Source organism: Zingiber officinale, chromosome 8A (genome assembly GCF_018446385.1).
Source record: "Zingiber officinale cultivar Zhangliang chromosome 8A, Zo_v1.1, whole genome shotgun sequence".
Classification (NCBI taxonomy): Eukaryota; Viridiplantae; Streptophyta; class Magnoliopsida; order Zingiberales; family Zingiberaceae; genus Zingiber; species Zingiber officinale.
In genome coordinates, this window is record NC_056000.1 from 36466511 (window position 1) to 36481295 (window position 14785).

The window sequence follows — 14785 nt, forward strand, 5'->3', positions numbered from 1 at the left end:
AGTGTGTTAGTCTCCCTGTGTTTAAGATATCGAATGTCCACTAATTAAGTGAGTTACTGACAACTCATTTAATTAATATCTTGGTCCAAGAGTAGTACCACTCAACCTTATCGTCATGTCGGACTAAGTCCACCTGCAGGGTTTAACATGACAATCCTTATGAGCTCCTCTTGGGGACATTCTCAACCTAGTATCTCTAGGACATAGTTTCCTTCTATAATCAACAACACACACTATAAGTGATACCATTTCCCAACTTATCGGGCTTATTGATTCATCGAACTAAATCTCACCCATTGATAAATTAAAGAAATAAATATCAAATATATGTGCTTGTTATTATATTAGGATTAAGAGCACACACTTCCATAATAACCGAGGTCTTTGTTTCTTTATAAAATCAGTATAAAAGAAACGACCTCAAATGGTCCTACTTAATATACTCTAAGTGTACTAGTGTAATTATACAGTCAAGATAAACTGATACCTAATTACACTACGACCTTCTAATGGTTTGTTCCTTTCCATTTTGGTCGTGAGCTACTGTTTATAATTTATAAGGTACTGATAACATTATCTTCTGCATATGACACCACATGCTATGTTATCTACAATATAAATTAATTGAACAACTACAAACAAATGTAGACAATTTGACCAAATGTGATTCTTTATTCATAATGAATGTTTACAAAACTTAGGCTTTCAGTATACACTCCAACAATCTCCCACTTATACTAATGACTAAGCTGTCATATCTTCTACCATACATCTGATTCCCATTCCCTCCACATGCCGATCGAAAGCTTTCGCCGGAAGGGCCTTAGTGAAAGGATCTGCCAGGTTATCTGCTGATGCAATCTTGGCGATGACAACTTCTCCTCGCTTCACGATATCTCGTATCAGGTTGTACTTGCGCTCTATATGTTTACTTGCCTTATGAGCTCGTGGTTCCTTCGAGTTTGCAACTGTACCGCTATTATCACAATAAATTGTGATGATTTTGGGCAAACCAGGAATCACATCTAAGTCCATTAGAAAGTTCCTGAGCCATACTGCTTCTTTAGCTGCCTCAGTGGCTGCTACATACTCAGCTTCCATGGTTGAGTCTGAAACGCATTTCTGCTTAACACTCCTCCATGCAATGACTCCACCTCCTAAAGTAAACACATAGCCTGATGTAGACTTACTGTTGTCCCTATCTGATTGAAATCAAATCCTGTAACCCAGGGAGCAGATCGTCTGCTTGGTAAACTAGCATATAATCTCTAGTCCTTCTCGTGTACTTCAATATATGCTTTACCGCATCCAATGTCCTTGTCCAGGTTACTCGATATCTGCTGACCATGCCCACCGCAAAACAAATATCGTGTCTCGTACATAGCATTGCATACATTAGGCTTCCTACACCAAGCATAAGGAACTGCCATGTCCTCTATCTCTTTCGACGTCTTTGGAGACATCTCTTTAGATAGAGCTACCCCATGTCTAAAAGGTAAGAAACCTTTCTTGGAATTCTGCATGCTAAAACGAGCAAGGATTGTATCTATATATGAAGCTTGGGACAGACACAACATTCTTTTCTTACGATCCCTTATAACTTTGATCCCAAGAATGTGTGCACAATCTCCTAAGTCCTTCATATCAAATTGTTTGGACAACCATACCCTTACGTCTGATAATACCTTGACATTGTTGCCAATTAACAAAATATCATCTACGTATAGTACAAGAAATACCACCACGTTTCCGTTACACTTCTTATATACACAAGACTCATCCGGACTTTGAATAAATCTATATGACTGGATTACTTCATTAAACCGGATGTTCCAAGACCTTGAAGCTTGCTTCAGTCCATAAATGGACCGATTGAGCTTGCACACTAGATGCTCTTTGCCTTTTTCAATGAACCCTTCTGGTTGCTTCATATGGATGTTCTCTTCAAGACTTCCATTAAGGAAAGCTGTCTTGACATCCATTTGCCAAATATCATAATCCATATGAGCAACAATGGATAAGAGTAGACTTAAGCATGGCTACCGGTGAAAAAGTTTCCTCATAATCGATTCCCTCTTTCTGAGTGTACCCTTTCGCAACAAGCCTAGCTTTGAAGGTTTCTACCTTCCCGTCTGTCCCTCTTTTCCTTTTGTAGATCCACTTGCATCCAACGGCTTTTACACCATCAGGTGGTTCTACAAGCTCCCAGACTTTATTAGAGTACATAGACTCTATTTCAGAATTCATTGCCTTTTGCCAAGATGTTGCATCTATATCTTGGAGTGCTTCGTCGTATGTTCGTGGATCAGGTTCATGTTTACCCGGGATCAAGTCCGAAGACTCTCCCAAAAACATGAATCTTTCAGGCTGCCTGACAACCCTCCCACTACGACGAGGCACTGTCTGTGGTTGTGTATCATGTGTGACACGTGTTGCAGTCTCTTGTGGTACTTCATCTTGTACTGTTGGTACTGAAGTAGACATGTCCTCTCTAAGTTCTTCTAAAACAACTTTGCTACTGGGCTTGTGATCCATTATATAGTCTTCTTCTAAAAACTGGGCATTGGTGCTAACAATGACCTTCTGGTCTTTAGGACTATAAAATAAACCACCTTTCGTTCCTTTGGGATATCCTACAAACACGCGAACTTCTGTACGGGATTCTAACTTATCAGCATCTGGTTTCAGCACATGTGCTGGACTACCCCAAATCCGAATATGTCTTAGACTGGGCTTTCGCCCATTCCACAATTCTATGGGAGTAGAAGAAACTGATTTAGAAGGTACTAAGTTCAGAACGTATACTGCTGTTTCCAGAGCATATCCCAAGGAATTTTCTCAATAACTCATCATTGATCTAACCATCTCCATAAGAGTCCTATTCTTTCGCTCGCCACTCTGTTGGGGTGTTCCAGTGCGCATAATTGGGATTGAACCTCCGATAAGTAATTCCTAAACTCTCCTAAGAGGTATTCGTCACCACGATCCGATCAGTAGTGTCTTGATACTTTTACCTAGTCGTTTTCCACATCACCTTGTATTCTTTGAACTTATCAAAGCACTGACTTGCGCGCATTAGGTAAATGTATCCATATCTTGAATAATCGTCTATGAAAGAGACAAAATATTCAAAACCTCCTCTTGCCTGGACAGACATAGGACCACACAAATCAGAGTGAACCAACTCTAATACTTCTTTGGCTCTATACCCCTTGGCCTTGAACGGCCTCTTGGTCATTTTATCTTCCAAGCAGGATTCACAAGTTGGAAAATTTTCCAACTCTAATGAACCCAAAAGTCCATCGGCTATAAGCCTCTGAATCCTATTTAAGTTAATATGACCAAGCCTTAGATGCCAAAGATATGCTTGGTTCATTTCCGAAGGTTCTTTTCTTTTATTAGAATTAGAAGATGAGTTATAAATTTTCATGTTTTGCTTTGTGGAAGAAATTGGATTTAAAGTATACAAATTGCCAACTAATGCACCAGAACAGATAATCACTTTATTTCTTTTAATAACTACATCGTTACTAAAGGAAACTGAATATCCATCTAAAAACAGTTTAGAAACTGAAATTAAATTCTTTCTAAAACTGGGTACATAAAGACAATTTCTTAAAACCAAATTCCTATTTCTACTAAAAGATAAGTAGACGTCTCCCACACAATGCCACCTTAGTAGCATTGCCCATGTAGACTGTAATTTCTCCTTCAGATAGTCGGGTTTCCTGAACCCCCGCAAGGAATTGCAGACATGATCGATGGCTCCCGTATCTCACACACGTGTTGGTAGATAACACCGCTAAACATGTTTCAACAACTAGAGTATGAGATATACCTTTGTTTTGGTTCCTACGAGGACATCCGCCTTCCAATGTCCTGCCGCTTACAGATGAAGCACTTGCCCTTCGGCTTCTTCACTTCTAACTCGTACACTGAGATTTATTCACTTTCTTTGTGAACCACTTGTTTCTTCTTCTTCTTTCCTTTCGGTTTAGAAGTAGAACCATTTTCAAGATAGTGAATTTGAGCATTGTGACGAAATAATCCTTCACTGCTTGAAGTCCACAAGAGTTCCGCTAATGAATAAACCTCTTATTCATATTATAGTTCAGCGGAACCGCTCAAAACTTCTAGGTAGCGTTTGGAGGATCATATCGATCCGGGTTTCCATCAATTTCTCCTCCAAGGATCTCATATCTCGTTCGATAAGCCATCATCTTTAGGATATGATCCTCACAGGAGTACCCTGCATGGTGGCTGCCATTATCTTTCTCATGGCTTCTTGCCTAGAAGCCCTATCCCGATGACCAAAGAGTTCCTTGAGATTGTTCATAATATCATAGTCGTTGGTAACTTGATGCTGATGTTGCAATACATTGACATTGAAGCCAAAATGTAACACCGCGCCATCTCATCCGCTTTACCCATTTCCTATGATATTCAATCTCCTCTTGGGTAGATTCACCAAGAGGGTGTATCAGCACCGCTCAAGACATATTTATAGCTTTCAGAAGAAGAACAATGTCCGTGTTTCTTTTCCAATCTATGTAGTTTGGTCCAAGAAGTCTATTCTAAGTATGATGGACAATGGGTTGAAAGACATCCTAAGAATCACAAATAACTTTTGGTCGAACTCTAAATTTAGAATAATATTGATTTCTCAAACAATACTATTTTAAATTAACCAACACCTCATAACACCGTGAATTTTGTATGCCACGTTAGTGTGGACGTATACAAATTCAACATTTGTAAAAGGAGGGTTTTAACCCATTAATTTTATTATCTTGTCAACCTAACTTTTGACAAATAAAATTAATAGTTGGTATCATTTGGTCACACAAATAATAGCAGGTGACTTCGTTGGGGAGGATACTATTAGATGTGTCTAAGTGTATACCATTACTTGACACTAAGTCCATTAATAAGATTATGCCCCTTCCGTTGGGGAAGATCACACGCTCTTAATTAACTTCCTATAGTCATCCAAAAATGGAAGTCTGTTCTAGTGATCCGCAAACAAGCTCATCCGTTATGGAGGAAGGCACTCAGAGCCAACGCGCAAGCTTGTTTGCATCACTTACAAACCAGTAATGGAGACCATGGGATTTATTTAAAAATCCCTCTCCCACTTAGTTATTTATAAATGAGGAATTTTAACTATGCTAGCCTACTTTACTTGTAAACTAACATGCACACACAGCATAATATAAAAGCAATAGAGAAACTAATTTTCAACTATTATGGCTTTTATCTCTAGTTGTCCTCCGTGTATTGTCATCCCAAGCTGCTGCCATATTTGGCCACCGCCACCGGGTCTAACTGTCGCATCCACCTTGCTCCTTGTTCCGCTGCGCCTCTGGTCCTTAGAAGGTTCCACGCTTTGCAAGATTCGATCCGCGACATAAATAGAATTTTACATTTTGATCCTATATTCCATAAAAGGAATGTACATGTATCTAGATCAAAAATAAAATCCTAATAAAACTAAATACAGCTCCTGCTGTATTTTAATACAATCATGCATACACATATAAATGCCCTTGACATGTCCAAGGGTCCAATCACACACATAATAACTAAAAGCCATAATAGTTGGATCCTGCATCCACAAAGTTAGCACATCCTACTATTAACCTGCCTATATTATGTATGACATGTGTATAATTAAACTAAATACCAAATACACAGAGGCAAAACCCTAGTTCTGATACCAATTGTTGGTTGCTACTCGGAAAACCTATAGGTTCCACTGTACAAAAATTTTGTACAAAGGTCTGAACCTTTTCCTAGCTACCATGTGTTCTTTTAAATTAAATTTTGATCGCCATGAACTTAACACGCTTGATCCAAAATTTAATCTATTTGTTCTTTAGGTTTTGACTTGGATCTCTCATGAACTTTACACGCTCGACCCAAGTCTCCTTAAGTTATTAATTCCATTAAATATTAATTTCCATAATTGGTTCCCAGATCGACGTGGCGAGGCACATGACCTTCTTGGATATGGGAGCAACCACCACCGACTAGACAAAACCTTTATAGAAAGCTAATATTTAATTTCCTAAAATAACTTTAGGTTAACCAAAGAGAACAATCAAATCACAAGAAAAGAAAAAATAAAAGAACACAAGATCGAAAAACATATTCGAAATTCTAGAACGTAAGCCTCTTGTATTTGGTATTATTTCCATAAATAACTAGCATGATGCGGAAATAAAAATTACTAGTTATACCTTGTAGAAAAACCTCTTAATCTTCTACCGTATTCCTCTTCTAACCTCGGACGTTGTGTGGGCAACGATCTACCGAGATGAGAAACCACCAACCACCTTCTTCTCCTCCAAGCAAGGTTCGGCCACAAAGGAAAAGCTTCACCAAGGAGAAAAACTAAAATACTAACCAAGCTCCAAGAGATGCTAGCTTTCTCTCCTTCTTCTTCTTCTTCTCCAAGTAGTATCCGGCCACCACAAGAGCTCCAAGGAAGGGAGAGAGGTTCGGCCACCACAAGAGGAAGAGAGGGAGAGGATGGCCGGCCACACCAAGGAACAAAAGAGGGAGAGAAAATAATAGATGTTGTGTCTCATGAAGGCACCCTCACCCCTTCTTTTATATTTCTTGGCCTAGGCAAATTAGGAAATTTAATTACAATAAAATTTTCTCAATTTCCTTGACATGATTTTATTGAGAAAAATAAAATAAAATTTCCCAAATTAAAACCAATGGCCGGCCACATCAATGAAGGAAAAAATTAGACAAGTTTTAATCAACAATTAAAACTTTCTAATTTGTTTCCGGAAATTTTAAAAAAATAAAAATTCTCTTTAAAATCTCTTCATGGTTGATAAAAGGAAATTTCTATAATTTTAATTTTATCAACATGTGAATAATTTTTAAAGAGAAAATAAAACATCTCTCCAATCTACAAATAAGGAAAGAGATCTAATCTCTTTCTTTAATCTTTTGTAGATCTTTTACAAGAGAGATATTTTAATTTTAATTCTCTTTAAATTATATCTTCCACATAATAATAAAATTAAAATTAAATTTCTTTTTAATTTAATTTTGGCCCTACTAGCTTGGGTTCAAGCTAGGGCCAGCCAATTTATACCTAGGCCTGCCCTAGCTTGTTCCCAAGCTAGCTTGGCCCCCTAAGGGTGGGTATGAAGGTGGGTATAGGTGGGTATAGAACTCTACAAATAAGAGGCTACGATAGGTACCGAGAGGAGGAATTGGTTTTGGTCTCCGATAAAATTAAGCATCCTGTTCGCCCTTAACACACAACTTAATTTTATCAATGATAATTCATTCCACTAGAGAACTATCATTGAACTACCGCACCAATCCCAAATTACATTTTTGGGCTCCTTCTTATTATGAGTGTGTTAGTCTCCCTGTGTTTAAGATATCGAATGTCCACTAATTAAGTGAGTTACTGACAACTCATTTAATTAATATCTTGGTCCAAGAGTAGTATCACTCAACCTTATCGTCATGTCGGACTAAGTCCACCTGCAGGGTTTAACATGACAATCCTTATGAGCTCCTCTTGGGGACATTCTCAACCTAGTATCTCTAGGACACAGTTTCCTTCTATAATCAACAACACACACTATAAGTGATACAATTTCCCAACTTATCGGGCTTATTGATTCATCGAACTAAATCTCACCCATTGATAAATTAAAGAAATAAATATCAAATATATGTGCTTGTTATTATATTAGGATTAAGAGCACACACTTCCATAATAACCGAGGTCTTTGTTTCTTTATAAAATCAGTATAAAAGAAACGACCTCAAATGATCCTACTTAATACACTCTAAGTGTACTAGTGTAATTATACAGTCAAGATAAACTGATACCTAATTACACTACGACCTTCTAATGGTTTGTTCCTTTCCATTTTGGTCGTGAGCTACTGTTTATAATTTATAAGGTACTGATAACATTATCTTCTGCATATGACACCACATGCTATGTTATCTACAATATAAATTAATTGAACAACTACAAACAAATGTAGACAATTTGACCAAATGTGATTCTTTATTCATAATGAATGTTTACAAAACTTAGGCTTTCAGTATACACTCCAACACATAACCCCTTCCGGAAGGAACTTGTTGATTTCAAACCGCAGGCCGACGAGCATGTTGGCGGCGTGGAGATAATCCGGCCGGGTCTTGAATCTTTTAAGCTTTGGGGAGGTTGGTGGTCCGATTTGCCACTTCGTCAGGAAGGGGGCCCGCTCGGGAAGGCGAATGTAGAAATAGAACTCCTTCCAATGCTTATTGGAAGAAGGTAGTTTATTGAAGAAGACCAAGCCGGGCCGAGCCTGGAACATGTAAGTGTCCGGCTCGGATTATTTAGGGTAATAGAAGTAATAGAAGACCTCCGGGCGGAGGAGAATGTTATGGATTTTAAAGAGGACGACAACACCGCATAGAAGGCGGAAGGTGTTGGGAACTAGGCTTCCGAGTAGAATGCCGAAAAAGTTGCAGACGTCAATGATAAACGGATGAATCGGAAATTGCAGACCGGCCGTGAACTGGTCGCGGAAAACACAAAAAGCTCCGCACGGCGGTTTGTGTGGCCGAGCGAAGTCTGTGGGTAGGATGATTTCAAGGTTGGAAGGAATGTCAAAACTATTAATCAGGGCATCGGCGTCGCGTCGATCGAAGCGCGACTCCATGGTATAGTACCATGGGCCGAGGGGTTGGTTTTCGGGTTGAGAGGAATGAGACATTGTCCGAACAGACGAAATTGAAAGAAAATGAAAGGATAAAAGGAAGAAGATGTCAACGAAACAGTGTCCCGAGGAAGAAAACTTGGGAAAGAAGTGCAAAGAAAATGCTAGAACCAAAGAGAGAAAGGAGAAGAACCTTACAATGAAGAAGAAGATCGAGGGAAGAGCACCGGAGATCGCCGGAAACAGAAGTGTGAGATCGCCGGGAGTCTGGAACGCAAGAGGAAGCAGTGAACTCGCGCAGACGCAGATGCGGTGAAGGGGAGAAAGCGAAGATTTTATAGGGCGGAGCCCGAGCGGCCTCCGCCGTTGGATCCAGGTCGCGAGAATCGGAGCACGAATCGCGCCGTTCATTTCGAACCGCCTCGATCCCGTCAGAGCACCATGCCGCCGCCGTACGATAACGGCAGCACCGCCACGCGGCATTCAACCACTGGAGCGCATTTAATGAGCGCGTGCTAGACCTTAATGATGGAGATTGGCGGAAAAGTCGAAGAGATGCTGAGTAATATTGGTGTTGACTGACGTTTTGGTTGCCCCTTGTTTTCGAACGGATAGTAGTTTCAGTACGCCGCTCGGCCCAACTAATGGTCCAGTCAGTCGGACTAATCGCCTCCTTCGACTAGACTTGAAGGGAAGGCAAGTGATCCGGCGGTAAGAATAGGGACCACCCCCCCCTCTGAGGGAAGTCAACGTCACTTGGAGGTCAATGTGCCCGACGTCCGACCGGAGAAGAGGAGACCGGTCGGCCGAACGGGGTCCCAGCTGAACCAAAGACGACCCGACGGAACTGGGGATTCCGACGCTCAGGTTGAACAGAGTCATATGGCCGAGCGGATAGCCCGTTCGGCCGAAGGCATAAAGTAACATACTGCAAACAGTCTCCACAGAGCACATTACCAGGAATCTCCTAAGTGGACTAGTACATATGACCGGCCGGACGTGAGGTGAGTGCCGACCGGCCGGAAGCCCGTCATGGAGTGAGAAGAGAAAAGATAAGGAACATCTTCTGACAGCGGACATGCTCTATGACTAGGCCATACTCCAAACCTTACGACAGAGGGTTCCGCTGTCTCATCAAAGACGTGCTTGGACTGTAACAGTATGGTGTCATGTAAGTTTTCTGACAAGCCCTTACTTAGGTATGGGCTTAGGACACGTATTTGCCTCGGTATGGGTGCATGAGCTCCTTCCCAACTCTATATAAGGAGCCTCGCACTTCACCGGAGGTACGCATTCTACGATATTTGGAGTCACTTCTTTGTTGTCTGCTTGCCTAACTTGCACTTATTTGGAGCCACTTCCCGGCCCGACTTCCCTGCAGGTTCGTCGGAGGACCATACGATCGGTCGGGGATCTACGTCAGCAACGCGGAGAACGCCATGTGCCTAGCGTTCGTTGATTCAACGTTCGGACAGGATGAAACTATAAAAAATTTTTATAGGATGAGATTAGTCATCTGAATATATATATTTTGTTCGAATGATAAAAGAAATAATTAAGAAAATTCATCAAAAAATTTAACAATTTAAGTGGCCAAAACAAAAAAAAAATAATTTACAATTTAATGTGAATTAAAGTAAACAATGTTTAACTACGCTGCAATTTTATGCTCCCTGCTTTCGTTCTTTAGCGCAATCTGATGCAGCAGATCGGAGACTCGCCGCGAGCTCGGCCTCTCCGCCGGCGCAGTCCTTGTGCACTGCAGCGCCACGTTGAGGACCTCGAGCGCGCTCGCCTCCTCCGCCGGCGCCATCGGCCTCAGAGCTGGATCCACCAGCTCCTCCCACTCGGCCGCCGCCATCCGCGACTCCGCCCATCTAACCATGTCCACGTCTCCGGCGAAGCTCCTGTCGGTCGGCATCAGTCCGCATACGAGCTCCATGAGGACGATTCCCATGCTGTAGACGTCGCTCTTCTCGGTGGCCTTCGTCGTGTACGCGTACTCTGAAGCAAAATGGAGGCTTAATCGACGGGGATCATCGTAAACAGAGTAGTAAACACCTTGCGGGAGTAGTTACCGGGAGCGATGTAGCCGTAGGATCCGGCGAAGCAAGAGGCGGAGTCTGTGTATCCGACGGAACTCTCGCCTGCAGCGGCCTTGGCCAGGCCGAAATCTCCGAGGTGCGCCTCCATGTCGCGGTCGAGCAACAAGTTGCTGGACTTGATGTCCCTGTGAAGGACGCAGGGGACGCAGTCGTGGTGGAGGTACTCGAGGCCGTTGGCGAGGCCGACGGCGATCCGCAATCGCGTCTCCCAGCTCAGCTCGCGCTTCCTCTTCTGGTTCACGCCGGGCTTGTGGAGCCAATCCCACAGGCTCCCGTTCTCCATGAACTGATAGACCAAGAGGTGCTCTCCGGAGTCGCCGCTGCTCAGGAACCCGAGGAGCTTGACGAGGTGGCGGTGGCGGACGCGGCCCAGAACCTTGACCTCGCGGAGGAAGCTCTTATCTCGGGGGAAGGAGTCTCTGTTTCCGAGCAGAGTACGTTTTACGGCCACCGTCTCGCCGGTAGCCAGCTCGGCTCTGTACACGGTGCCGGATCCGCCAGAGCCGATGATAAACTCGTCACTCAGGTTGCTCGTCGCCTCCATGATCGCTTCCCACTTGAACTCCCGCCTCATCCAGCCCTTCATCGACGGCTCTGGCCGCGTCATCGAGGAGCTCTTGTAGAAGTACGTGCAGTTCACCTCGCCAGACTGCTTCCAGCACTGCCTTCCCCGTAGCACCGCGGCGATGAGGAGGAGAAGGATGACGAGCGTTGCGGAGGCGGAGATGAAGGCCACGGCCGCCGAGTTGGCCATCGAGCGGTGGTTTCCGGCCAGGCCGCACGGCGGGAGCGGCCCTCCGCAGAGGGCAAGGTTGGGAATGAACGACTGCGGTGGCCAGCGCGCGAGTCGTTGGTCCAGTTGTCCCTGCAGATCGTTGTGGGAGAGATCAAGCGTGACCAAGCTGCTCATCTCGGCAATCTCCGGCGGGACACTTCCGGTGAGTGAATTATGGGAGAAGTTGAGGTCTTCCAGCTTGGCGAGCGACGCGATGGACGAGGGAATTCCTCCGGTGAGCTTGTTGAGGCTGAGGTCGAGCGCGCTCTGCAGCTCTTGGAGCTGCTCTAACTCGACGAGAACCGGACCGGAGAAAAAGTTCTCCGATAACCGGAGCTCGTAGAGCTTGCTCAGCTTCCCAATGGAAGCAGGGATCGCGCCGGAGAACTGGTTGCGGGCCAAGTTAAGCACATTGAGCGACGCGAGCTTGCCAATCTCCGGCAGGAGCGACCCGGTGAGTGAATTATCGTCGAGGGAAAGCTTTAGTAGATTTGAGCAATTGTAGAGCTCAATTGGAACACTTCCGGCGAACCTGTTTGAAGAGAGTTTGAGCTCCCCCAACTGCTGGAGGCCACCGAGCCATGCCGGGATTTCTCCCGTGAGCCGATTATTATTCAGAACAATGTGCGTCAGATTCTTGCACGCGGCGAGTTCTTTGGGGATCTCTCCGGTCAGCAAGTTGCTCGATAAATCAAGCAGAGAAAGCGCGCTGATTTCCCCGAGCAACGGCGGGATCTCGCCAGTGATACGGTTGCTCCCGAGGCGAATCCGCTCGAGCTCCGGTGAGTTCCCCAGCTGTGCCGGGATCTCGAGGTCGAAGAAGTTGTTGGTGAGGTCAAAGGAGAGCAGAGAGCTCGACCCGCAAAGCGGCAGCATGCTTCCAGTGAGCTTGTTGTTGGAGAGGTTCACTCTGGTGATGTTCCGGCAATAGAACATCTCGTCTGGAACGCTTCCCTCCATTGAATTGTTGTAGAGCATGAGCTGTTCAAGTGATCGCAAGTTGCCGAAGGTCGCCGGAATCCCACCGGACAGCCGGTTGTCAGCCAGGTCGAGAATTTGAAGCTGCCGACAGTTGCCCAGCGACGAGGGAATCACGCCAGAGAGGTCGTTTTGCCTTAAGTGGAGGAAATTGAGCTTCTTAAGGCGGCCAATGGCCGCCGGGATGCTGCCGGAGAAATGGTTCCCGAAAAAATCAATCATTTGCAAGCTTGAACAATTACCGATAGCCACCGGGATATCGCCGGAAAGCTGGTTCTCGTACAAATAAAGGATCTGGAGCTGCTGCAACTGGCCGATCTCCTCCGGCAGCGAGCCGTGCAACTCGTTGTGGTACAAAGTTAGAGTTTGGAGCTTGCTGAGGTTGCCAAGATCACGGGGAATTGAACCTGAGATGGTGTTGTTGTTTAGATATAGATCGGTGAGACCGGTAAGCTCGCCAAGCTCAACGGGGATTGCGCCGGAGAAGCTGTTGTTGGCCATGTTTAACTGCGTCAATGATCGGCATTGAGCTAAGCCGGTCGGAATTGGACCAGAGAAGTTGTTGTTGGACAAGAACAAGTGCTGCAAGCTAGTGGCATTCTGGCACAGGGTCTCCGGCAGAAGGCCGGAGAGGCCGTTGTCAGACAAGACAAGGTAGCCGAGTTGACTCAGCTGGCTGAGTTCGGCTGTGAAATCGCCTTCGAGCTCGTTGATCGACAAGTCCAGACTGAGAAGCCCGGTGAGCTTAGCGAGGGACCTCGGAATGCAGCCGTGGAGCCGATTGGACATCAAGTTGAGGTAGGTGAGTTGACTCAGTTCTCCTAGTTCACTCGGAATCTCTCCCCGGAGCGAGTTATTCGCCAGGTTCAGTATCTGGAGGCTGGACAATTCGCCGAGCTCCGGCGGAATCGGGCCGTCGAATCGGTTGTGCTGGAGTACCAGGTTCTGGAGTCGACTAAGCTGGCCTAGTCGGCTCGGAATGGGTCCGGAGAGGTTGCAGAGTGCCATGGCGAGAGTGGTCAAGTTCCCGAGTTTCCCCAGCGAGTCCGGAATCGGTCCCGAGAGGCTCGGGTTGTTTCCTATCCGCAGGACCTGGAGGCCGTAGAGGTCGCCGAGTTCCGGCGGGATCGTCCCAGAGAGGTCGTTGGAATGGAGAAGCAGCGCGGATAGCGTGGAGATCCTCCCGAGTTGACTCGGGATGCTGCCGGTGAGACGGTTGTCGGAGAGGTCAAGGGCCTCGAGTCGACTCAGCCGGGTGAACCCAGACGAGACGGAGCCGGCGATAGAAGAGGAGGATAGGTTGATCGCCACCACCACCCTGTCGAGTTCGTCGCAGGTGATGCCGCGCCAGGAGCAGTAGTCCGGGTTTCCCCCTCTCCATTCCTCAAGCAACCCGTCGGGGTCGTCTGTGAACGAGTCCCTGATCTGCAACAGAGCTTCCAAGTCGAAGCCGCCATGGCCGACAGCCAAAGGCAGCCAGGAGCAGAGCACCACCGCCACCACAAGAACGACTACAGCCATCCTCCCCCTCCGATTCCTATCCATCTCTACAACCTTAGGAAAAAGAAGAAGCAAAGAACAGCAGAGAGAGATGATATCAGTTGAACAAAGCCCCTCAATATCAGTTGAACCCATGCACGCATGCATGCACAGGGTGCCATTCTGGGGAATTGGAAAGATTGAAGGAGAGCAATAGAAAGAGAAAGAGAGAAAAATGGAGGAGAGTTTTAATGGCGTTCTAGGGTTACTCGCCAAGGACAGGGAGGTTAGAGAAGAATTGAAGATGGTGCCATCAAATTGGGGGAAGGTGGGAAGATAATGAGGGTGGAGTGTGGATTGGGGTTTGGAGAGGCAGGACTCAGAGCTGTATGTAGTTCAGCTCTCCTGCCATGGCCGATGCAGTATTATAAATTACTGTCATTCAGATGATAATATTTGCAACCATGATTTTTAATTAATATAAATTATATTTATTTATTTATTGTTGAGAAGAAAAAGCTGGGTGTTTGACCTGAAGCAAGTCTTACATCAGCCACTCAAAGTGTGAAGGAGGTTTAGGTTGGACTTGGGAAAAGTACTAATGAAGTGCTTAGGGTTAGTTTATGTTTGTAGTCAATTGCATTAAGGAAGGATTTTGGGGGCTATATTTTCAAATATTGAGAGGTGTTGGTATTTACTTGGGAGATCATGCCTAGGGTCTTTGAGAAATTATTCCATGGTTATAACCATTA

At 44.9% G+C, this 14785-nt stretch overlaps 1 protein-coding gene across 1 annotated transcript; it reads right to left on the reverse strand.

The window, feature by feature from the left end:
* Positions 1-10260: 10260 nt before the first annotated feature.
* On the reverse strand, positions 10261-14474 carry LOC122008481 (LRR receptor-like serine/threonine-protein kinase GSO1). The gene is made up of 2 exons (XM_042564227.1): positions 10775-14474; positions 10261-10700 (listed from the first exon to the last, which is right to left on the reverse strand). Exons 1-2 carry the CDS (start codon positions 14199-14201, stop codon positions 10348-10350), a joined length of 3780 nt encoding a protein of 1259 aa, XP_042420161.1. The 5' UTR covers positions 14202-14474; the 3' UTR covers positions 10261-10347.
* Positions 14475-14785: the final 311 nt, after the last annotated feature.